General features: G+C 47.5%; 1 protein-coding gene across 5 annotated transcripts in view; it reads left to right on the forward strand.

The window, feature by feature from the left end:
• C2H1orf226 (chromosome 2 C1orf226 homolog) overlaps positions 1-25,249 on the forward strand; it is a 314,827-nt gene that overhangs the window by 268,550 nt on the left and 21,028 nt on the right. For 3 of the 5 annotated variants that reach the window (XM_067728461.1, XM_067728464.1, XM_067728463.1), the window contains exons 6-8: positions 3,338-3,479; positions 16,332-16,498; positions 18,454-18,633. In XM_067728461.1, coding sequence (XP_067584562.1) covers positions 3,338-3,479; positions 16,332-16,498; positions 18,454-18,633 — 489 coding nt within the window. Of the gene's footprint in view, positions 1-3,337; positions 3,480-16,331; positions 16,499-18,453; positions 18,634-22,394; positions 22,437-25,249 lie in introns of all 5 variants that reach the window. The other 2 variants (XM_067728458.1, XM_067728460.1) reach the window with 1 other exon arrangement.

Raw genomic sequence — 25,249 nt, forward strand, 5'->3', positions numbered from 1 at the left:
TGAGTGTGTGACGCATGAGAAATGCAGGTCCTCTGAAGCGTCATTTCCCACCAGCTATATCCTCATACTTCAATCGGAGTGTTTCCTTCCAAAGAGAAGTTTGGAGATCCTGTCCTTTCCGCTGTTAATTCCTTAGACTCAGGGACACTTGAGTCCCTCTCATTTTTTAATACTAAAAGTTAGTTAAGGGAGGTAACTAACCTCTGTGACTCTGAGGCTTACGGAGTTGGGGGTTTGTAACATGTCCTCCTTAGGAGAACCTGAGATTCTGTAGCAACGCATGTGGTAGTAAATTTGGAATTCTCTGTGTGAGTGTATAGTTTTTATAAATGTATTTATTTAGTTTTGGCTGTGTTGGGTCTTCGTTGCTGTGCGAGGGCTTCCTCCAGTTGCGGAGAGCAGGGGCCACTCTTCATCGCGGTACGCGGGCCTCTCACTGTCACGGCCTCTCCCGTTGCGGAGCACAGGCTCCAGACGCGCAGGCTCAGTAGTTAAGGCGCACGGGCTTAGTTGCTCCGCGGCACGTGGGATCTTCCCAGACCAGGGCTCGAACCCGTGTCCCCTGCATCGGCAGGCGGACTCTCAACCACTGCGCCACCAGGGAAGCCCGTGAGTGTATATTTTTAAGAGGGAAACTGGGTCTGTACTCTGGTAATAATACAATTGGGAAAAGACTAACTCAGCCTTTGCAGATACTTATGCAGTATGATTTATCTGGGTTAATTTATGGAAGATAAGGAAGTAATGGAATTAAATATGGAATCTCTACATATCATTTAGACTTACCATATTTTATTTCTAGACCTCCCAAATTTGTCCTTTTCTGCCTCTTGTAAAGATGTGTAAGAGAGCAAAATTTCTGAAAATCAGAAGAAGGGAAAGGCTCTGTGTAATGGACACTGGCTATATTTGGTAGGTAGAATATAGCATCTCTAAGGTTTGGTAAACTGGTAGTAAGCTTTGCTGTAAAAGATTAACCACAGGCAGTCTGCTCTTATTCTCATAAAGAGAATAAGTAACAACAGATCTAAGGAGGCCTGGGGGAAGAACACTTTTGAGTGGAACAGAATCTTCTTTTTCACCTGAGGGTTGAGCTTCCTGGCTCAGCCTCCTTCTCAGAGCACAGCTTGATTGCCAAAGGACATGTGAAAGATGTGCTTGGCCTGGATTGGTTAGGGACTGTGCCCTCTGAGTGACACTTTTTTTTTTTTTTTTTTTGCGGTACGTGGGCCTCTCACTGTTGTGGCTTCTCCTGTTGCGGAGCACAGGCTCCGGACGCACAGGCTCAGCGGCCACGGCTCACGGGCCCAGCCGCTCCGCGGCATGTGGGATCCTCCCGGACCGGGGCACGAACCCGTGTCCCCTGCATCGGCAGGCGGACTCTCAACCACTGCGCCACCAGGGAAGCCCATAAATGACACTTTTTAAATATATTTTGGGAGTGAGAAAGGTGGGGGCTTCTTACCTAAGACCGGTGCCTGCTGTTCCTCAACTTCCAGTGCAGACAGAGCAGGTATCTCTTAGTACAAACTTGCGGTGTGAGAAGGGGCCTAAGCCTGACCTTCGGTAAACAGGAGGAAGTTAAGGTTGGATGTACAGGACAGAGGCTCTGATCCACCACCGGGTGATGGGGCATCCCACAGAAGTTACTCATCTCTTCCTGCCTCACTTAAAGTTCTCATCATCCAGACACGTCAGGATGTTCCAGGTGAGGATCAGTTAAGAACATCCCTGGAGTTCGCATCCTGGGCGAAGAGAGGTTTGAGCACTAAGGCGGTCACTTCTAGGAAGTGGTTTGAGGAACGTCAGGAGGAGTAGAAGTAGACTGAGATCTGAAGTAGGCCTATGATGACGATTGGCCAAGATGCCTTTTCATCTTAACATGAATACTGCGGCCTGAAATGAAAAGGGAGAACACAGAAGTAATGCCAGGCTTGAGGAAATAGTAAGGGTGGCGACTTGGGGACTTACACCTAGCAGAGAGTGAATTAGAGCAGTAGTTCCGTACATGGGATCCAAGGCCCTTAGGGATTCATGCAGATAGTAATGGAGAAATAGGAGCTTATTTCAATATTATGAATAGTGTAAATGAATCCTACGTTTATCCTCCACAAGGCCTTACAGGCTTATCAAAACATTGGACTCTGCGTTTGTCTATAGTTGCATCGGTTTGCTGATGAGAAGCTCTACTTGACTGCTGACGTTACCTTGGGGTTTTTTTAATGTGTGGGGTGAACGGATGGTGCCATTAGGTAGTCACAACTGACCTGACGTCAGATCATCCAAGATGTGATTCATCTTAGACTCAAGGCATAGAGTGACGGCCACAGTTAAATACAGTGCAGTCTGTGGTGGCAGAGTGTTTGGGGACCACTGGTGTAAGAGGAGCAGTGACCTAAGCTTTCCCAGCCTGAGCTCTTAAACTCTGCATAGCTCTCACTGAAGTCATTCAGTGAGTCTTTGAAGGAACGTGAAAACAGACTGATTAGCAAATTATAATCCGTTATCCAGTTAGAAGACCTGCCCTGAAAACCTTGCATGTGGTTTTTCCTCATGGCCTATGTGGGCCACTTGAGACTCCTTCTAGGAACAGGCTCTTTTGTCCTGTCTCCTGCTGTCCTAGCAGTGTAATACTGGGAGCTAGGGTTAAGCTCAGTGCTTGGGCAGTTAGAGGAAGAGGTTAAATAGCAAGAAAAAAGAAAGAAAGAAAAGAAAAAAAAAGGAAGTAGCCAAAGAATAGACCCAATGAGAGACATCTTTAGAGCAAGGCTGGGAAGCTCACCTTAGATACCGTTGGCTGCCAGTCGTGTTCCAGGGAACTTGGACTCCAGGCCTCAGCTGGTTCTGCTGTTTAGACCATGGCTTCTCAACCCTTGGTCTGCAGGAACACCAGGGAAACCCACCGCTTCCAGCAGAAAAAAAAAAAAAACATGGCTGAGTTACTGTTAGTGTGATGAGCCCATGGAACATTTGATAATGGTTGGCAAAGAATTCTGAAGCGTATCAACCACTTTTGTCAAACTTGGGAGTTGGAATTGGGCTAAGTCCAGAATTGGGATGTTTGCTATCTGTCCATTCAGTTGACTGATTGTTTCAGAACTGTGGTGACAATTTCTTATTTTCTGGAGTATTTCAGGAAGGGAAAATGTCTTTGCATTCTTCTTTGTGAGTATGTGCACATCCAAACAACATGAGGTTTTTCCATCTCTTTCCTTTGCTGGCTTCATGGGTTTCTGTCTGCATGCCTCTTTCACATCCTCTCCCACCTCGGCCCTTCTTGTGTCCTTATAGAGGGTCTCCACATCCTCCCTTCTCTCCTTTCCTTTCTCCTTCCCAGAGCCAAGCTATGCGAATCGTCCGGACGGTGGGGCAGGCCTTCGAGGTCTGCCACAAGTTGAGCCTACAGCACACGCAGCAGAATGCCGACGGCCAGGAAGACGGGGAGAGTGAGAGGAACAGCAACAGCTCAGGGGACCCAGGTAGGTCACTGCCGTGGGTGTGGATGAACAGGCAGGTAGACACACAGCGTGGGGCGGTGGAAGTGAACGGTGGCCCAGGAATGGGGATGTTCAGGTGGGGAGCGGTCTGGTTTTCATCTTGAGCCAATCCCCAAAAGAAGCCTGTTTCCTCCTGGGTCACAGATTCAGAGTGTGGGGCTATTTCGCCGGCTGGGTGACTTCCTCCGGAGAGGTGGGGAGAAGACAGGCAAAAAGATTGAGAGAATTGGTCAGAGAATCAAAGATTTCTTTGGGATATTTCAGCCCAGTGAACAGTCCTAAGGATCAGCTTATCCTGGCTAGATTTTTGGACTCTGAAAAGTAAATTTCTTCTGAAAACAATTTCCTCCGCATTCAAATTCAGTTGTCTCCCCTCCTCCATCTTACCAGGACCAAGTCCTTAACTCTGAGAGCCCTCTTGGGGGGTGTGTGTGTGTGTGTGTGTGTGTGTGTGTGTGTGTGTGTGTGTGTGTGTGTGTGTGTTCGTGCGTGCAGGCAATCAGTTCACTTAAAAAACATTTGATTTTATCCGTTTCTCTCTGTATTCCAAATTTTCTTTAAGGAATGTGTGTTACTTTTATAACGGAAAATTAAAGATATTTAAACTATCAAACAAAGAAGCATTTAAACTGGATATCAGGAAACACATTTTAAAGGTAGAGCTGTTTATGCTACCAAGTCAGACCCCAAAGAAAATTACCATACAAAAGCAACTTCATAAAACAAATTAGAAAGAAGATAATTACAGTTATCTAAGTAGGTTTTTTGTTTCCTATTTCTAAATTCTATAGTTTTATGAACCCTCAGCGTGGACATTATTCCAATATCTCCAATCTTCAAGTCTCATTAAAAGTCAGGAATAAGACAAAGATGTCTTTTATCATCTCTATAATCTAACAGTAAATGTGGGGGGAAAAGTATGAGTATTAGGCAAAAAGTTAATATGGTTTATACATTTTTATGTGGAAAACCCAAGAAAATAAACTGAAAGCTATTAGAAATGAAAGAATTTAGTTAAAGAGGTGAGGTCCAATAGATACATATGGATAACTGGTTTTCTATTCCAACAACAACCAGTTGGAAGTCATAGTGGAAGAACATATCCACTAAAATAACAATTTAAAAAGATAAAATGCCTATGAATAATCATAATAAAACATATATGTTTTATATGAAGAAAATCATAAACAATTGGAAAGTTCTTGGTTGGGAAATCTCAACATCATAAAAATGTTAATTCTCCTTACATTAATCTATAAATTTAACATTACAATACAAATTTTTAACAGCAAAGTAGGCACCTTGGTACGCTATCATATTCAAATCTTATGGGATACAGATGAAAGAGTGCTCAGAGGAAAATCAAAGCCTTAATTATTTACATTAATAGATGATCAATCATGAAAATCAAATTAATTAAACATTCAATTCAAGAAGTTAGAAAATAGCAAAAGAAATCTCATACTGCAAAAGGCATTATCACAAAGTGGTGAAGAGTAGAGACTCTTGGTTTGCATTCTAGCTGCAGTGGTCACTGGCTGTGTGATTTTGGGCAAGTTCCATAACCTCCCTGTGCCTTAGTTTCCTCTTTTGGAAAAAATAGAAATAACAGTAATGCCTGCCTCATAGAATTTTTGTGTTGATTAGATGAGCAGGTACATTTCAAATGCTGAGTCTGGTGCTTGGCACATGGTAAACACCAAATACATGTTAGCTATTATTATTTTAAAATATGGGAAAAAGCAAGAATAGAAAAAATCCTGGAAGAGATGAGTGATGACAGAGGAGTGGCTTTCCAGGTACAAAAACATATTATAAAGCTATAATAGGTAAAACTGTGCTGATGCATGAATAAGTGCGTGAATGGATCAGAACAGAAAGCTCAGAAATAAACCCAGACACACATGTTGACATAGTGTGTGATAAAGGTAGAATCCCTATGGAGGAAAATGTGGAAATCATTAATTTTGAAAATTCACATGCTTTGACCCCCGAATTACCCTCAAATTCCCTTCAAAGAATTCACGTTAAGGGTAAACCCATACATGTATGAAATAACGCATACATAAAGTTACGTCAGCAAAGAATTTGTTATAAAAGCAAAAAATCGGAAATAGCAAGAGGGGATTTTAAAATAAATTATGGTTACAAATAATGGGATATTACACAGAGTTGGTGTACTCTGTGAACTGATAAAAAGTCATCTCCAAGATATTTTGTTGAATTAAAAAAAAATCAAGGTGTAGAACTGTGGATATGACACGCTACCAATTATACTGTAGAAAAATATATACATGTAAATGAAAGTGTGTGTGTATATATATGTATATATACATATACACATGAAACCATATATGTGCCTACTCTGCATAGAACATCTCCAGAATGATACACAAGACACTGGTTACTGTGGTTCATTCTGCAAAAAGGAACTAGGTGGCGATAGTGGGAGAAAGATGTACTTTTCATTATACCAGACCTATAGCTGGCCATGTTGCTCGGAGGACAGAAGCTGATCTGCTCACTTCTGAACTGGAGGATTTGCCCTCAGAGCTGCTAGCTGGAAAAGATTGATACCTTTACGTTATTAAGTGTTCTTTGGTGATGCCCTGCTCCCTTGTTGGTGGAGAATCATAGCTAAGCCTCAGAGGCTTTCAAACCCACAGTACCACTAGCAGCCAGGATGCACATATACAAAGAAATTCTAATCAGAAAGTAAAGGGCATTGTCTCTGGTGAAGCCATTTATTCCTGGAGTGAAAGGAGTTGGACATAGGGAGGTTACCTAGAGGTTGAGTGTTTGAACTGTGTTCTTATCATGGAACTCCTGTCTGTGGAGCTTGATCTAGCCTCCGAGCACCTAATCAGAACTAACTTCTCAGCCATTTGCTAAAGAGGTCAGGATGGTATGGTTTGGCCTTTTGGAGAGAAGAGCTGGATAACATTTCATGTAGACTATTCTGAGGGGTAGGTCCTCTTTCCCTCCTGCAGCGGGAGCTACTCCTTCCTTCCCCTTCTAGACCCTGCAGGGGTCTTCTGGGTGGGGGTGGGTTGATATGATTTCCTGTGATACTAGGCAGGATTCTCTCTGGGGGTGAGTAGAGATTCCAGTAGGGATCCCTTCCTATCCTTTTCTCCGTCTTGTCTCCCCCCACTCCTCCCCTAGCACCCTGAGTGTATCGTGTACCCTCCAGCCGTTGTCAATGCCGTTCCATCTGCCGGTGGTTCCTGCATTTACCCCAGGCAGCCATTCTACTTATCCTTCACTGTCCTGTCTTCTGGGGAGCCTGCCTTCCAGCTTCCACTGTCCCATTCTCTTCCTCTCCCCTTCCCGAAAAGTTAAACACTTTTTTCCTCCAGGTTCCTATGTTCTTTTCACTCCTGGCTGATGCTGTTAACATCAGCATTTGGCCCACTGTCTACCAGATACATAGTGTCCTCCTGTCTTCAGTAGAGTGCAAGCTCTGGGAGGGTAGGGACTGTTCCTGGCATAATAAATACTTGTTGAATAAACTGGTAAACATGGTCAGTGATTGTGGCAAGGGATGTGTGTCATTTTAGTCATTGTCAACAGCATTTATTCAGTGCTTACTCTGTGCCACAATGAGCGTGGAGATTGAGTAGAAATTTCAGCAGGGAGTGACTTCTAAACAGTCCCCTTGATGAAGAACGATGACCTTGGTTTGGGGGGAGTAGGTAGCATTGAGGTGATGTAGCCTAGAGGGTGAGGCTGGAAGGCTGAAGAGAGTACTGATGGTGATGAGTGATGGTGGCTGAGGCTGTAGATAGAGACCAACGTGGCTGCGCTCTTCTGACTAACAGGTGGTCAGCGTCGAGATAATGGGCCCATCAGCGACATGCACCTCTCCTTTTATAACCTTTTTGGTGATCATTTTTTCAAATTACAGTAATATACGTGAGATTTCATCTATTTGGCACCTTCTGTATACCATTCTCCCTGAGAAGAATGTAACTGACGTTCATTTTAGGGAAATGAAACATCTCGGTTCATTTTAGGGAAATCTGTCAGGCCCAGTGTAGTTGCTTCAGAGTTTAAGATGTCAAAGCACTGAGTATATATCTCTTTAAGGAGGTCAAGCATGGGTTGGATATGCTCTCCATATATCGTGTTGGCGTCTCTGCAGAGTAAAGGGAGTGGTAGGGGCTCTCCCCAACTCATGTAAGGGAGAATATGGCCTGGGGAGTGATGTAAATTGTATTTTTCAGGGAGATACACACACACACACCCCATTTTAAGGAATTGGCTCATGTCACACACACACACACACACACACACACACACACACACACACACACACACACCATTTTAAGGAATTGGCTCATGTGATTGTGGAGGTGTGGCCAGTCCAAAATCTGCAGGGTGGGCTCCAGGCTGGAAGTCCAGGAAAGAGCTGCAGTTCCAATCTAAAGGTGGTCTGCTGGCACAGTTCCCTCTTCTTACAGGGAGGTCAGTCTTTGTTCTGTTAAGACCTCCAACTGATTGGTTGAAGCCCGCCTGCATCATGGAGGGTAACATGCTTGACTCAGAGTCTACTGATTTAAATGTTTACTCTCGTGCGAAAAATACCTGCAGCGCGATATCTAGAACAATGTTTGGTCAAATATCTGGGCACCATGGCCCAGGCACATTGGCACACAAAAGCAACCATCACAGAAATGAAAAGGCAGTGTGGCATTTTGGAGAGAGTGTTGGACCAGCAGACTAGAGAAGCAGCTGAGAGTCTGGGTTCTGGCACCTGAACAGCTGGGCTTGGATCCTAACTCTACCACTTCTCAGCCGGGTGATCCTCAGCAAACTTTATAGTCTTTCTGGATCATTCTTATCTGCTAGGTATTGGGAGATAATGCATGTCAATCAGCATCGTGCCTAGCCTGTAATACACTCTAAATACACATTAGCTATTAGCCGGTTCTCCAGTTCAGAGTCTCAACTACGTGACCCCATCTATGCAGTGGGGGCAGTGGACAAGAAGATCTCTGAAGTCCCATGATTTCATGACAGATCCACGTTAAACGATTAATCAGGTGCCCTCTGAATGCCGTGTAGTGCCACTGCCATGAAGTGAAACCTACTTTGAGTATCAGTGCTTGGAATTCTACAGATCTGAGATGGGAAATGTTTTCTTATCAAGCCCCGTAGTCACTTCCCTTTTACAGCCCCACTTGCTTCCATACTGTCTATAACTGCTAGGAACACGTTCCTTTTTTCCATAAATTCTTCACCCAGAAGACTTTATTGACTCCATTAGGATTTTTCTCTGTAACGGGGCACCTTGAAGCTCCACAGTGGAACTGTCGGTCGGCAGGTTTTCTTTTCCTTTTAACAAGAATCTTGCTTCCACGTTAGGGCGCTTTCATTTAATGCAGTGTTTATCTTTCCAGCAGAGCTGCCCCAGGCAGGCCGTTTGTCATGCAGAGGAAACTTGTTTACTCTGGAGGAATTGGAAAGTGCGGAGGCTTTGCTGTCTTCTTTGATGTCTTGTCTGCCCTTTCCCTTCTGGGTTTCGGGAGTGCTTTTAATGAAAGTCCTCACTTTCATTGTGTGTGCCGCCCCTCTCTCCCTTTCTCTGCCTGCCTTTCTTTCCTCCCTCATTCTTCCCACCGTTCCCTACCCTGGGGGAGATTTATCTTTTGTATGTTTTGGCAGCAGCTGTCCTTGGCCAGTACCCGGGGCTCAGAGCCAGGTGGGGCCACTGCCCCTGTTCCTCTTGCCTTGCTTTGCCCTGTGCAGTTTCTTTGACTCCTGGAGTGGGTTTCCTGGGAGAGATCCCATTCCCCTGGAGGCGTCCCTCTTCCCAGGGCAGCAGACAATCCAACGTGGGGAAGGGCTTGGAGCCCTTTGGAGATTAGAGCTTCTTAGAAATAAAACTCTTGCCATCTAGACAGTGAGCAGTGGATTCAGGAGTATTTACTGTGTACCTGTTACATCTGCTGGACCTGGGCATCTGGCTTATTCAAGCAAGCACACCACTGACCTTGTGTCACTTCCACGCTCCCACCACACCTGCTCTTCCATCTCATCAGGCCGCCACTGCCTGATCCTTTGGTTCTCCTGAGTTTCAATTCCCTTCCTTCATTCAGCATATGTTTATCGAGTTTCCGCATATGCCAGGCTCGATTCTGGGGATACTGTGAACAAGACAAGGTTTCCGCTGGCGAGGAGCTCACACTGAAAGTTGGGGTGGGGGATCAAACAGATGACAAACAAGACCATTTTAGGGGATGTCGATGCAATGAAGAAGATAAAGCAGGGTGGCTGAGACTACAGGTGGAAGCAGTGAGCCTGTTGGGAGACGAGGTGGTGCAATGGTTAAAAGCACCAAGCCTGGAGCCAGACTGGCAGGCTTTGAGCCCCAGCTCCAGCCTTACCAGCTCTGTGCCTCAGTTTCTTTATCTGTCATGGGGATAATAATAGTGCTTAACTCTCAGGGTGGTTCTAAGGATAAATGAGTTAAGACATGTAAATCCCTTAAACTAGTGCCTGGAACACAGTAAGCACTATTTGAGTTTAAGCTATTGCTGTTGCAATTTTGAGGCAGAAAGTGGCCATTTCAAGTACTTTTGGACTGAGCTGATAATCCTTTTTATTTTAACCATTTTATTTTGAGGTATAATTGACATGTAAAAAGTTCTACATTCATCCAACAGTACCTGTCCATTTTGCCCTGTGACGCTGGTCCATTACACATCTGTGGTCCCCAGACTGGGCCCCAGGCTCCTTTGCCATTCAGCAGTCCTTCTGCCTTTCCCTCATCCCCAGTTTCCGTCTTGGTGGACCATGTTCTTCTCCTGTCTGAGATTAACCTATTCACTGCCTCTGCTTTTCCCCTCATCTCGCCTCTTCCTAAACCCTGAGCCATCAGCTCTCTCCTAAATCATCACCTGAATCTTCTACTGTGCTGACTTTTCCCCCCACTGCAAACAGATAAGGTCAAGTCTTTTCCATCATAAAAAAAAAAAAAATCAAACCTTCCTTGTCCCTGCATCTCCCCCAGCCTATCTCTTTCCTCTCCATAGTCAAGCTTCTTGCGAGACATTTATACTCATTGTCTACGTTTTATCCCACCCTCGCCATTAGCCCTTCAACCTCCAGTGATCTGGTGTCTGCTGCCTGCCAGCCCTTCCTGAAACGACCAGTCCAGGTCACTGAAGGACCACCTAGTCGGCAAATTGAACCAGCCTTTGTCTGCAGTGTGCACCACTGGGAATGAAGCACTCCCCTTCCCCAGCTTCTGGGGCCCCCCACCGCCACCCCACACTCTTTCCTTTTTTCTCCGCTAGCTGCTTTCCGGCATCCTTTGTAGGTTCTCCTTTCTACCTACCCCTCAGGTGTGGGGATTTTCTCCTGGGATCGGTCCCTTTGCTCTTTTTTGACTGCCCATGGTTTTAACTCCAGCCCAGACCTTTTTCTTGAACTCTCCACTTACGGATAGTGGCTATCTCCAGTTAGCTGCTACGGACTCTCACAATTTCATTCTCTTACCCACAATCCTCCTTCTCCAAAATTTTCCCTAAAGGATGCCAGTCTCTACTCAGTCACCTAAATCAGAGCTTTAAAACTCATTCTACATGTATTCCTCTCTCTCTCCCTCCCCATCTCCTCCTCTCTCCCTCTTTCCCTCCCCCTTCCCCGCCCGCAGACAGTTGGTTACCAAGTCCTGTGATTTCTGCACCCCTGAAGGTATTTCAGATTTGTCCCCTCTGTTCTGTCTTATGCCACCTCTTTAGCTTAAGCCCTCATCTTTCTCCCCTAGAGTGTTGCTTTCTATCGTGTCCCTTATAGATCTATCCTCCACGTCATCCCTAGGTGAAATTTGAAAAAATGAAAATCTTTTGGTATTACTTCACCTTCTTGCCTTCCTTCAAGATCAGATCCTGACGCTTCCTGGTCAGGTCCCTCCCGCAGAGTCATTTGCAGTGTCTCCAACCATGCTGTGGACTTCTGTACCTCTGTGTCTTTGCCCCTGCCTTGCCCTCTGCCTAGAGTGCCTTCCATGGCCTCCCCTCCCCTCTGCCTGCTTCTTCACCTGCCTTAGCTGGTACTCCTTCCTCAGGAGGTGTTTCCCCTCTGCACGGCCTTCTCTAACACCCGCCTGACTTAGATGTTCCTCTTCTGTTGTCCTGTACCCTGGATAGCTCCCTCATAGGTGATACAGCCTCATGCTGCATCTGTGGTTTGTGTCTGTTTCTTCCATCAGGCTGGGGAAGCATTGAAAGCACAGATTTTGCTTATTCATCTTTATGTCCAGTGGACTTCTTTTGTATACAGGGTTCTTAACAAATACTTACTGAGTAGATGAATGAAATCAGCATATGTCTAGAGACTATTCAGTGTATCCAGTATAGTTTAAATAAACAGTTTAAAAAGCACCATCCCCTACCCCAAGTTCAGTCTTACCTGTCCCTATTACAATTTGAAATCCATAGTGCCCGATCCTGTAAGTTTCCTGGTTTTACCAGAAGATTTTCGTATCATTTCTTGTCCCTTGGGCTTGTCGATATCAGGAACATTGCAAATACCAGATTTTGTCCCTTGTCTGATAGGACCTGCAGAAGACCGTTTGCTGTGGGTCCCTTTTCGAGATGTTGTGTTATCTGATACACTGACAGGCACACACACAATAATAATATCCCTCCATCTAGCTTGTTCTTTCTCTCTACCCCAGCTTTACCCCCCCGGTTCTAACAGATCTGTTACTATACAGGCATACCTAGGAGATATCGCGAGTTCAGTTTCAGACCACAGCAATAAAATGAATATTGCAATAAAGCGAGTAGCACAAAGTTTTTGGTTTCCCAACGCACATAAAAGTTATCTTTACACTATACTGTAGTCTATTAAGTGTACAATAGTATTATATGTAAAAAACTGTACATACTTTTAAAATACTTCATTGCTAACAAATACTATCATCTGAGCAAACCGTAATCTTTTTGCTGGTGGAGGGTTTTGCCTCAGTGTTGATGGGTGCTGACTGATTAGGGTGGTGGGTGCTAAGGTGCGGGGTGGGGCGGGCTGGGACAGTTTCTTAAAATAAGGCATCAGTGAAGTTGGCCACATTGGTTGACGCTCCTTTCACAAACAATTTCTCTGTAGCAGGCAATGCTGTTTTATAGCATTTTACCCACAGTAAAACTTCTTTCAATATTGGAGTCAATCCTCTCAAACCCTGCCACTGCTTTATCGACTAAGTTTATGTAATATTCTGGATCCTTTATTGGCATTTCAACAGTCTTTACACATCGTTGCCAGAAGTAGATTCCATCTCAAGAAACCACTTTCTTTGCTTATCCATATGAAGCAGTTCCTCATCTGTTCAAGTTTTATCATGACATTGCAGCAATTCAGTCACATCTTCAGGCTCCCCTTCTAATGCTAGTTCTCTTGCTGTTTGCACCACATCTGCAGTTATTTCCTCCACTGAAGTCTTGAACCCCTCAGAGTCATCCATGAAGGTTGAGATCAACTTCTTCCAAAATGCTGTTCATGTTGACATTTTGGCCTCTTCCCATGGATCACGGATGTTCTTAATGGTGTCTAGAATGGTGCATCTTTTCCAGAAGATCTTCAAGTTATTTTGCCCAGATCCATCAGGAGAATTGCTATTTATGGCAGCTGTAGCCTTATGAAATGTATTTCCTAAATAATAAGACTTGAAAGTTGAAATTACTCCTTGATCCATGGGCTGCAGAATGGATGCTGTGCTAGCAGGCGTGAAAACAACATTAATCTCATTGTACCTCTCCATCAGAGCTCTTGGGTGACCAGGTGCATTGTCAATGAGCAGTAATAATTTGGAAAGAATCTTTTTCTCTGAGCAGTAGGTCTCAACAGTGGTCTTAAAATATTCAGTAAACCATGTTGTCGACAGATGTGCTGTCATCCAGGCTTTGTTGTTCCATGTGTAGGGCACAGGCAGAGTAGTTTTAGCGTAATTCTTAAGGGCCCTAGGATTTTCGGAGTGGTAAATAAACATTGGCTTCAACTTCAAGTTGAAGTCACTGGCTGTATTAGCTCCTAAAGAGCGTCAGCCTGTCCTTCGAAGCTTTGAAGCCAGTCATTGACTTCTCCTCTCTAGCTATGAAAGTCCTGAATGACGGCATCTTCCCAATATAAGGCTGTTTCCTCTACATGGAAAATCTGTTGTTTAGTGTAGACACCTTCATTAATGATCTTAGCTAGATCTTCTGGGTAACTTGCCACAGCTTCTACCTCAGCACTTGCAGCTTCACCTTGCACTTTTTCCTTATGGTTATGGCTTCTTTCCTTAAACCTCATGAACCAACCTCTGCTAGCTTCAAACTCTTCTTCTGTAGCTTCCTACCTTCTCTTAGCCTTCATAGAATTTAAGAGAGTTAGGGCCTTGCTCTGGGTTAGGCATTCACAACTTGGCTAACTGTTGCAAGAGGCCTTGCTTTTGACCTATTTTGGCTTTCAACACGCCTTCCTCACTAAGCTTAATCATATCTAGCTTTTGATTTAAGATGAGAGACATGTGACTCTTCCTTTCACTTGAACACTTGAGGCCAGTGTAAGGTTATTAATTGGCCTAATTTCCATATTGTTGTGTCTTAGAGAATAGGGAGGCCCAAGGAAAGGAAGAGAGATGGGCAGGGTGGGGGTGGTGGTGGGAGTGGCTAGCAAGTGAAGCAGTCAGAGCACATTAAGTTCACTGTCTTATATGAGTACAGTTTATGGTGCCCCCAAATAATTATAAGCAAAGATCACTGATCACAGATCATCATAACAAATAATGGATAGCACCTAATAACAGATAATGAGAAAGTTTGAAATATTGTGAGAATTACCAAAATGTGACACAGACACAAAGTAGGCAAATGCTGTTGGAAAAATGGTGCCAGTAGACTTGCTCAATGCAGGTTTGCCACAAACCTTCAGTTTGTAAAAATGAAATATCTGTAAAGTGCAATAAAATAGGTATGCTTGTACTCTCTACCCGTTAGCTGTACTAAATCTATAAGACTCCAAATGTGATCCTCAGAGAGCCCACTGAGTGGCAGGAAGTCTCTCAAAAAGCAGTCCCATAGTTGGTGACTTCATGTACGTCAGGCTTGGTTTGAGAACTCCACTAGTACAAAGAAAATGGTTGAGAAGTTTGTTTTTCAATGACTCCCCCAGAAGCAGAGCTAGAACCTAAGAGATTTTCCAATCCCTTCTGGGCTCCTGGCCTGGGCATCTCCAGACCCTCTGGAGGGCTGCTTAGTTCTTGTCATTAGGATCTCCAGGGGTGAGGGGCAGCCTCCTCTTATAGCCCACTTCCCTGTTCTGCTACCCTGTCGTGGCACTGTTGCCTTTGTTAGTGTCTACTGAACACCTTCTCTGTGCCAGATCCTTGGGAGCCATGAATGAAATACACCCTTGGTCTCAAGACCAGAAGGGCACAGTTGCTATCATGTGCTAATTAAATGCACTGACAGATGGATGCCCCGTGCTGTAGGAGCCAGTCCCTCCTGATGACTGATGGAGATCTCTCCTCAAACGCAGGCCCAGTTCACCCTGCTCACTCCTCTGCGGGCAAGGAGACTCAGAGGCTCAGTTCCCAACACCATCCACCTACTAAGAAATAGTCACGAGTTATCCATCGGCCTCCCTCTCACAGGATCAACTTCTTCATCGTCAGGAAGGTCACTTCTGGGTGCAGGAGATGGTAGGAAGTAGCCCACTCCCTATGTTCCTGCCGGCTGCTTTACAAAGGAGCAGAAGAGCTGCCCTGCCAGGCCATGGTCCAGGGCCCTCCTTTCTGTTACATGCCATTGCAACCCTTAGCAGTCCGTCTCCCAGCTCCCAGAGCAGCCAGGAGGAAAACCAAGCACACCGTTGGCTTTCTAAATACCGCCTTGCTTCCCCCGATGACTCGTATGGGTTTGCATGAGAAGACTTGTTAGGACTATTTGTTCTACAAGGCGGGCCCTCAAGTGACCAAAGCCTGGCTCCCTGGGTCGGCCTTAGGGTTAGGGAATCAACTCTTCATACTTGCTACTTACATTAGCCTGTGCAGTTTTACAATTGGTGCTTGGTCTCTGAAGCCTTTTAAGAAGTTTTATTTGAAGACAGTAGTGATGAACCTAATCCCAAATGTAGAGAAAAAAAAAATGTTTCCTGGGAAATGCCTGAGAATTGCCAGGTGTTTTTATAGAACCCAGGAAAGAGAGAGGAACAGGGAATGAAGAAAAATAAGAAACAGTAGGAATTTCATACACGTGCTGAGCGTGTGATCAAAGACGTGGTCACTGTCTTCGGTAGGAAGGGGCAAGTGGGAAATAGACAAGACAAGGCATGAAAACCAGCCACCTGTCTCTCCTCTGCCACTGCCGCCTTCTCCAGGGCCCTTCCCTAGCTTTTGCTCCTGAGGGACGGTCAGAGGCAGGCTCTGAGGATGGGAGACTGATGTACTGTGTGGGATGGGGCCTCGGATCTCCTTGTCCTTATTTTTCAGGCCTGCAACCCTCCCACCCACCTAACTCAGCCTCCACTATACAGTTGAAGGAACTGGGGCCCAGGGAGTGAGGTGATTTACCCCTTATCTGACAGCCCGTTAGGAGCATGGCCAAGCAGTCATGTGCAGACTTGAGGAGATGGTGTCTTTGTTTCTGGACTTTAAAAGGATATTAAAATGAGAACATCTTATTGGATTGGAAATTTAACAGACTTGAGTGAAAAGATATGTGAAAACGTTACAAAGCCAGTGGCGTCCCTAGGTGTGACACAACTGAAAACTAACGTGTTGGGCAAGTAGGACGTTGTCCTTAGTGTGACTGTACCCCTTCCCTACCCTCTCTGTTGTCCCTGTAGGCCGCCAGCTCACCGGAGCCGAGAGGGCCTCCACGGCCACTGCAGAGGAGACGGACATCGATGCCGTTGAGGCCCCGCTCCCAGGGAATGAGGCCCTGGAGTTCAGCCGAGGTGTGACTGACCTCGACGCGGTAGGGAAGGAAGGAGGCTCCCATACAGACTCCAAGGTAAGCCGGAGGTGGCCCACCCAGGCGGTCTGCACGCATGCCACCTCCCAGAGCAGTCTGTGTCACAGCCTCAGCCACTGTCGGTCACCTCTTAGCGCCTGCTGGGTCACCTTTAGGGTGAGGCGCTCCCCAGCGCCGTGGTGGTTCCAGAGCACGTTTTACTTCCTTTCAGAGGGGCCTGACTTCTAGAGATTCAGTCCCCGTGTGTTGATGCTGGACGCTGCTGCGTGTCAGGATGCCACAGAGCTCATTCCCGATGCGTGCCACCCTCCAGGGCCCCATGAGCACTGGGTCCCCTTCTTCCCAGTGGAGGCCCCACCTGGAATGGCGCCTTGTCGCTGCACAATACCTGTGCATGGCTAGTCCTTGCACAACGTGACATGATCCCCGGGGGCTCAGCTGAAGGGGCAGAGTGAGTTAGGGCTGCCTCTGCCTGCAGCTAGGGGTTGTGTGCCTTTGATGCTCCTGGGGAGGCTGGAGATTGGCCTCTTGGAGGTTAGAAACTGCCAGACCACCTCAGGCGTCAATTTCAACCTCGTATCTTATGGGTGAGATGATGGCCGCCCTCAAGGAGTTCCTGATAGGATCCAGGTTAAGAAACGAAGAACCTCCAACCCAAAGACAAAACAACCCTCCCGCACCCCCCTCACCCCTGCCAACAGGAGGAAAATACTGACAAATTCCCCTTCCTGTAGATTCCCTGCCAGTTGCCTGTATCAGGAGTGCCTCTCTTTCCTCACCATGCAATGCCTTTTCTCAAGTGGAAGTCGTTGGGCTAGTTCATCAGAAGGAGAAACCTGTCTCGTTGGAAGGGCAATGCTGTTCCAGATTGTCTGCCTGATATCTTCTTTGGTGCCCAGTTTGTACTCTGCAAGTGGCAAAAGCCCTCTGTCACTGGGTGCTTCCTCTTGCACATCGGAAAAAGGACCAGCAGCAGAGCTGCCAGAAATCAAATTCAACCCTGTGCTTGAATTCTCTGGCTCACAGAAACCGTCTTAATGAAAGTGTCCAACTACCAGGAGGGAGACAGGAGGGAAGGGAATAGAAACTGCTTTCCCCTTTCAGAGAGAGGATCTCTCCAGACCACTGTCTGTGTCCCGACTTGCTTCCCTGGTGGCTCTCACTGTGAGAGGAGGCCGTGCTGGGCTGGAGCGCCTCCCTCACTTGTGGCCAGCCCAGGAGAACCCTGCAGAGCCTGGAAGAGGGAGCCCTAAGAACACAACAAAGTAAAGGTAGAAGTCGCCCCGTAGTGGGGTGGTAGGTAGCTATCTTTCATAGAGACAGATCCCTCCAAGTCCAGAACCTCAAGTGACTCAACAACATGGTATAGTTGGAAGCTATGGGCAAGTGATAGGATGATCTCAGCTGCCTGGTCTCCCATCACATGGCATCAGTAACTCAGGTGTCCAGATAGGGTTTTCTGACTCTGTGGTCCCAGCCCAGGCCATCAGATCATCATCTCCTCTGTGGGAGTCTGTCCACATTTCCACTGAAGACGTAGCATTGCGGCTTCCCGGGTGGCACAGTGGTTAGGAATCCGCCTGCCAATGCAGGGGACGCAGGTTCCAGCCCTCGTCCGGGAGGATCCCACATGCCGCAGAGCAGCTAAGCCCGTGCGCCACAACAGTAAGCCTGCGCTCTAGAGCCTGAGAGCCACAACTCCTGAGTCTGTGTGCCACAACTACTGAAGCCCACGTGCCTAGAGCCCGTGCTCTGGAAGGGAGGCCACTGCAATGAGAAGCCCGCACAATGAAGAGTAGTCCCACAACTAGAGAAAGCCCACACACGGCAATGAAGACCCAGTGCAGCCAAAAAAAAAAAAAAAAAAAAAGACGTAGCATTTCCAGCTCTTGGTTAAAAGCGGGCCATTTCACCCCACCCTCCTACACGCTAAAGGCAGACTCCTAAAGGTGGCGCCTGCCCAGGGTCACGCCGTGTCTCCTCTTCTCCGCCAGGTCTCAGCCCGCCCCCAGGAGCCCGTGCTGACAGCCTCGCCCAGGATGCTTCTTCCCTCTTCTTCCTCGAAGCCCCCGGGCTTGGGCGCGGGCACGCCGCTGTCCACCCAGCACCAGATGCAGCTCCTCCAGCAGCTCCTCCAGCAGCAGCAGCAACAGACACAAGTGGCTGTGGCCCAGGTTCTCCTCAGCCTCCTCCCTACTTCGCAGGCTCCACTCTCATGGGCTTGACGCGCCTTCCTTAGCGAGGGGCACAGGGCAGGTTTACAACCTAGCGAGCTGTGAGGGATGGCTCCCGCTGTTGGGTCGTTGCTTGTTGAGCAATGGGGGCGGCAGGGAGGGGAGAGATGGGGGACGCGGTAGAAATGGGAAGAAGTGTTTTGGCTTCCCGTGTACCCCCGCTCTGAGTTGGGCTTGGCTGGCTTGGCTGGATGTTGTTGGATAATGATTTGAACTGACTAAGGAACAAGATGCACATAATTTCACCCTTCCTTTCCTACCTTCATTTGCTGGTGTTTGGGGTGGGAAGGGACGCCTCTGGAGTCAGGACAGATGTGACTTTGTGATACCACTCTTAAAAGAGTTTAAAGTGTGAATTTGTCCCAAACACCCTTGCAGAAGCCACCACCCTGGAAACCTTGTCCATAGGGATTTCCATGCCTCTGTTAGTCATCTACGCATTCCAGGAAGGATTTTTTTTTTTTTTTAATTTCTCGAAGCAGAATTTGATACCATACTGGCCTGGAGTTCATTATATTGGGATTTAACTGACAGGAACGTAGGCGTAGTATTTGAGCCATAATGAGAAGACTTGGCTTAGATTTCAGGAGCCAAGTGCTGTGTGAGCCCTGAAGACGTGTTGCGCTGCTGCTGCCTTAGAAAGGAGGGGTGAGCTGATTTCCCTGCTGCTTTTAGCAGGGATGCCTCTCGCTTGCTTTCTGTGCAGGGCATGGTAGAGTCCACATCTTCCTTGGAACTTGTGAGTCCGAGCTTCATCTTCTCTGTGAGCCATCGGGGAAGAGTGAAGACACAATCATTTGTACCGTTTACAGGCTGAATTCTGTGGTAGGAGTCAGACAGGGTGAGGACCTGGGTGGGTAGATGCAGACAGTGAGGAGGAAGGTGGGGTCTTCAGGCTTTGGAGAGTTGGTGAGAGATCGGGAAAGGCAGCTCTATGCATCGACATTCTACATCTGGTCAACCAGGCTGGCCTTCTGCGTTCTTGAATGAGAACACGAAGACTTCTCTAGGGAGCTCTTATCGATCCTCATCGTTTCTTCTCCTTACTCGTCTCGTGACCCTTGGGTGGAGTGAACCACCCAGGCGGAGCCGTCCTTTCCAACACATACCCCTTGAGGAAGCAGCCAGCAGCCCACCCAGAACGATGCAATGACTTGGGTCTTGAGAAGACCTTCTTTGTAACAGTCTCACCCTGACCTGGGCCTGAGGCCCAGCCTCATGGGTGCCTTTTGCAGCCAGGTTTCAAGAGAGTAAAATCAGTAGGGCACTGCTTCCAAGGGATTTGAACCTTTTTAAAAATCCAGACCATGAACCCAAAAGGATGTGTGCTAATTCTAGGAGGATTCGCAGGTGTTCCCAAAACAGCAACAAAGAGGAGGAATGTCATTAATGGCTTCTTATATTTGGGGGAAAAATCATCGCCTTTTGTCAGATAACACAGTTCATCTCCTCTAGTTACTAACGGAGTGGCTGTCCCGAGAATCCCCTCCTCCCAGGTGTGACGGCTGACAGGAGCAGAAAGCCGGCGTGCTGCAGCACGGGGCCGTTCAGCAACTCATGTCGTTTCCAAAGTTTCCCGTTAAATATAAATCCATCCTCCAGCCATGATACTTTTCTCCTTCAGCATATCCATTGCCAAGTAATTATTATTTATCTAAGAACGGGCTTGATGCGTATTCATGGTGAATATTACCGGAGAGGCATTTGAATGTGAACTCACTGCTTAATACTAAAGAGAAACTATTTGCACATGTACAGTCTGCACAAGAAGAGTGTTGAGGCAGTTAACGTACTCAGCGAAGCCACAAGACCTGTAAGTCTCCCACAGTCAGGATGAAAGCCTAAGAGCGGTTCTCTGGCCCAGAATCAAGCATCTGTCTCAAGCAGGCGTCACTGCCCTGGCCCTATTTTAATTGCCTCTGTCCTTGAAGACAGTGAAGCTAGGAGAGGGGAAGAGCATGGTTCCAGTTGCAGTTCACTTGATGAGCCTCTCTCAGTTCCAGCCACTTCCACAGGCTGGACACCCTCAGCCTCTCCTGCACTTGGAATCTGTTGCTTATAGTTGGTGGTGTCCTGGTTGAGTCTCAGTTCAGGCAGTGACATGATTGAAAGGCCACCAGAGTGCATCAGTATCCCACATGGATGAAATGACTTGGGGTAGGGTCATAGACTTCTAAAATCTTCAGGTCAGACAGCACCTTGAGGTCTTCAGAGAGCTTCTGGAGCAGACTCCTCTGCCCTTCTCTACCTTCCTCATAAGCAGTCTCTTCAGTTTGCCCCTTCCTTTGCTGCCCGGGAATGAAGCAGCCGTATTATTGTAACCTCTCAACTGGCTTTCAGCTCCCCTGTCCTCCGGACCAATTCAGTCCTAAACCAGCCTTCAGCGACAGGCTTCTCTGCGTGTTCCTCTCCCACTCTCTTTGTAGCATTTGATCCAAGGGCTTTTTATTAGTATCCATATCTTTGGGTATAAACGATATAAGATACATAGGTGGACTAATAGATAGGTCTTCTTGACATCTTTCATGCATTTAAAACATATCAAATCTGGCATACGTGGTTTCTCTGCACAGTGTCCAGTATGAGGTCAACTTTTACTTGTTCTGTCAGACTCTACTGCCGTCAAACTGCAAGGTTTCTTTCTTCGTTAAACTACCAGCAGTCCTCAGAATTCCAGTGGGTAATACTGTGATCTCAGCCCTTCAGTGGGAACATATTTTCCTTTGCTCTGGGGGCATCCAAGTCCTCCTGTGTGGCTCCCGAGAAGAGCTAAGGATAAAGATAGTTTCTTGCAAACAGGTGCACTCTTGGGGTCCCTTGTTGCATGATTTATGCCCCTCTCCCCCATTTATTCTCACAGGCCAGTCTGGTTCTACTGTTATCAATGGGGCTAGGCTTAGATCTCCTTCACAGCATTCTGATTTGGCCTGAGACCTCAAGATCTCTCCCAGCCTCTCCCTAAATTGGTTCAGAGCTGACCTAGAAAGGGCCTGTCCTGGCCTTAAAGGTACCCAGGCGAAGGTGTCGCTCAGCTGCCTCTTAAGCATTTCTAGATTAGATATCAGTGTGTAAATAGTGAACCCCAAGCCCTTTGGACCACTTTCCCGAACCCAGCATGAGGCTTGCCTGGCTGCACTAGCTTCCTGCTTTTAGATGGACCAGAAGTTCAAGGGTGCGAACGAGAGTATAGCCAAGCCTTGAACCAAAGCTGGGATGTAGCTGGCGCCCGCATGGCCACGGGCTGGGCCCACACAGCTCCAGAATTGATCCAGGCGCTGTGGCTGACTGGCAACAGTTAAGTAGGCCAGGCTCCTTCACAGTTTGCCAATTCCTGGCCTAGCTCTTGGGGAAAATGTTATACCGCAGCTCAGTGTTGCTATGTAAAGATTTCTCCTCTACCTGTGCCACTTGCACTTGTTCTGAGACAAGTGGTTGGTTACCTGTGCTTCGCAACTGTGTATGCCGTAGTTAGAGGAACAGCGCTAAAACCCCTCCACACCCCGCCGAGGCCCTAGTTTTAGCATCTGGCCTCGTGGCTTCCCCCAGTCCCCAGCGCCCTGGGTGCACTGCCCAGGTCCCCTGCCTTGTGCATGCTGAGACAGCGCTGCCTACCTCCGCTTGTGTGTCCGGTGTGTGTGTGGGCAAATCGCTCTGGTTCTCCTCACTGCCATTTCCATGTGCCTGCCGCTCCCTAACTTCAGCCTGGGCCTGCCCGCACTTCTCGCGGAGGAGCTGGAGTCCAGGCAAGTAGGCTGGAGAGCCAGTGGGCAGTGGTCTGGTGTTGCTGGGTGGGTTGAGGGTGGGTATCTGAGTTTTGGGAAGTGGCACCCCAGCTGGAGGGCACAGGGTCGAACGTACGCTTGTAGTGCTGTGGCAGGAATGCAGAACTGGACACCGCCCTCCAGGCGTGGCCCTCCCGCGGACTTAGATCGTGACCAGAATAAGTCCTTGCCAAAGACCACACAGCTCTGGAAAGGCCAAGCTAACTCCTACCTTTCCAGAAATTGATATGGCCTACCTTTGCAAAAGGTGTCCGATGCTTTAAGAGTGTGCTGAGTACAAATAAGTCCCGCCTGGTAGGGAAGAGGCGGTGTTATCTGCTCCTGTTGCGCCATGGAGAAAGTGAGCACACAGCTGTAGCTGACTGCCCGAGCCAAGGCTGACAATAATGCTGCCTCATTTTGGTGCTTCGGGGCCAGGCCCACATATGCAAAACACAGGGACTATTAAATTGCCTCACATTTAAAGGAAGTCTTGGCTGTTTTGTCCCAGCTTGGCCTGGTCTGGGTTCTCCTGTGATGTGCAGACTGCTGCAGCGACAGGTCGGAGCCGTATGCCTGCTGCCACTTTTGATGGCTGCAGGAGCGGAAGGGCTCGTCAGCGCCGGGTTTAGGCGGCGGCAGCAGCGTGTGCGTTCTCATTCCCAGGGTTTGAAAATGCCCGAAATGTTATAACTACGTTTGCAAAACTAAAATTCTTATTTAATCTGGCACGAGGAGGACTCAAACACTGCATTTTTCATGGTGCTGAGTGCCAGTGGATTTGGGATGAAAGCTTTTGATGCAAGGGTCGTCTTTTATGTACTGATGGTACCTCCACCACTAGAATGGTTACCTGCAAAAGAAACTTCCAATTTGTTTTTCCCCTGGCTTCTGCAGGAGGGAATTCCTCTTTTGTTCCCAGTCCTAATTCTCTGACTTCCCAGTGGAAATCTAGAGATGTTCTTCAGTGAGCCTTTAGTGAATGGCCCCTGGCACTGGCCACTCCATACGCCTGGATGTGAAATCACAGACTGTCCGAGCCTCTAGCCAACCCTCTCAGTTGAAAGATGGAGAAAGGGAGGTCCAAGTAGAAGTGAATTACCTGCAGTTGCATAGGGAGTAACCAACAGACTCAAGTGTTCCAGCTTCCGTTGGGATGTTCAGATGTGGGGTTCAGGCACCTGAGTCTGTAGCATGTGTGTGCAGGGAACCCTCCAGAGATGCCAGTTAGTGGTAGGCAGGATTCTCCACGTTTTCTGTTTACATGCATTGAAAGTTTTGTTCCACATTTATGCCTAATGTTTCTGTTTTTGTTCCAAAGAAAATAGAAAATGGATAATTAGCAATTCTGTCTGCTCGGTACATTCCTTTCAATGATACTCTTAGTTGGAATAAGTTACATTACTTGCAGGTAGAAGGTTAAGGTTGGCCTTTCCTCTGGGGGCCCTTCTGGGGGTGGGTTTCCCACAGCAACTGTCCTGTTTCTCAGAAGCAACAGGATCTGGGGCACTCTCGGGTGAACTACCTCCATGCCTCAGTTTCCAGGGAAGATAGAGGCTTAATAGCCATCCACCATCTGATATCCAGATTGAAATATTATTGCCACTCTCTTCTCTGTTCTCACCCTTCTCTAGATCTCTCTTTAGATTATCTGAGGCAACAGATGAGGCTGATTTCTGGACCAAAGTATCAGTTCTGTCCTTAGCAGCACCCGGTAGAGAACAGATTTACTTTAGATTCCTTAGGCATCCTCCCCCCCACCCCCGAGGGAAAGATCGGCCTCATCTTGGGAGCCACTAATGGAAAGTGGCAACTAATCTCATTAGTGGCCCCACTTAAGAGGCAGAGCCAACTGCAGGATCAGGTCCTTAAATCCGGGCAGCGGGAGAAGCAGCCGCTGCATGCAAGAGTATGGTCTCCGAGTGCTGGCTGCTGGGAGGGCTGGCAGGACCCTGGGTCAGGCTTGGCCAGACGGTGGGGCGGACATGGTCTTTTACTCCCTGATAGAACGTGAATCTCTTTGGAGCGGATTACGCTTCAGAAATCCAGAGCATTTGTTGTCTGAGCCAGAGAATTGGCTTTTCCAGTTCCTTCCTTCTCTCTCCTCCGCTCCTGGTTGCAGCTCTCCCACCCTGCTCACCCTGACTCTGTGTCTTTATCCACACCATGTTTTCGGTTCAAGAAAATGCTCTTTCCCACACGCCTTGGTCCAGGCCACCAAATTCATCAGCTGTGCTTGTTCAGGGACCTTCAGAAACCCTCCTAGAGACCCCTTTATCCACTTCTTAGCAGAAAAATCACGTATGTGTAAATATTGTCATCGTCTCGTGACTCAGTTTCTTCAAACCAGGGTCCTGACAGAATCACCCCACCTCTCCTCCCACTGAATTGTATCCCCACACCCAGATTGCACACGAAGAGCAGACCCTACTGGGCCCTGAGCATTCGGGGTATGCCATTGCCAGGTGCTCTACCATGAGAAGGCGAGAGGTGATGAGGGTCCCCCTCTTCTCATAGAGGGCGTCTCTGTAAAGCTGTTTACCTCAGCCCTGCCGGGGTTGCTGGATGAGGCCCTGTTATGAGTCAGTCAGCAAACGTTTGACATTTGCCAGGTATGAAGCATGCTCCCGGGTGCCCTGAGAAATAAAAAGGGAACGGAAGGTCAGGGAAGGAAGCTGACACCCACCCACAGATGTGGAAACACAGACCATGACAGCCATTTCACTGACTTAGGGCATGTGTAGGGCTTCCTATTTCTCACGGTATTTGGATGCGAGGAAGGGAAGAGGGAAGAT

The sequence above is a fragment of the Pseudorca crassidens genome, chromosome 2 (assembly GCF_039906515.1).
Source record: "Pseudorca crassidens isolate mPseCra1 chromosome 2, mPseCra1.hap1, whole genome shotgun sequence".
NCBI lineage: Eukaryota > Metazoa > Chordata > Mammalia > Artiodactyla > Delphinidae > Pseudorca > Pseudorca crassidens.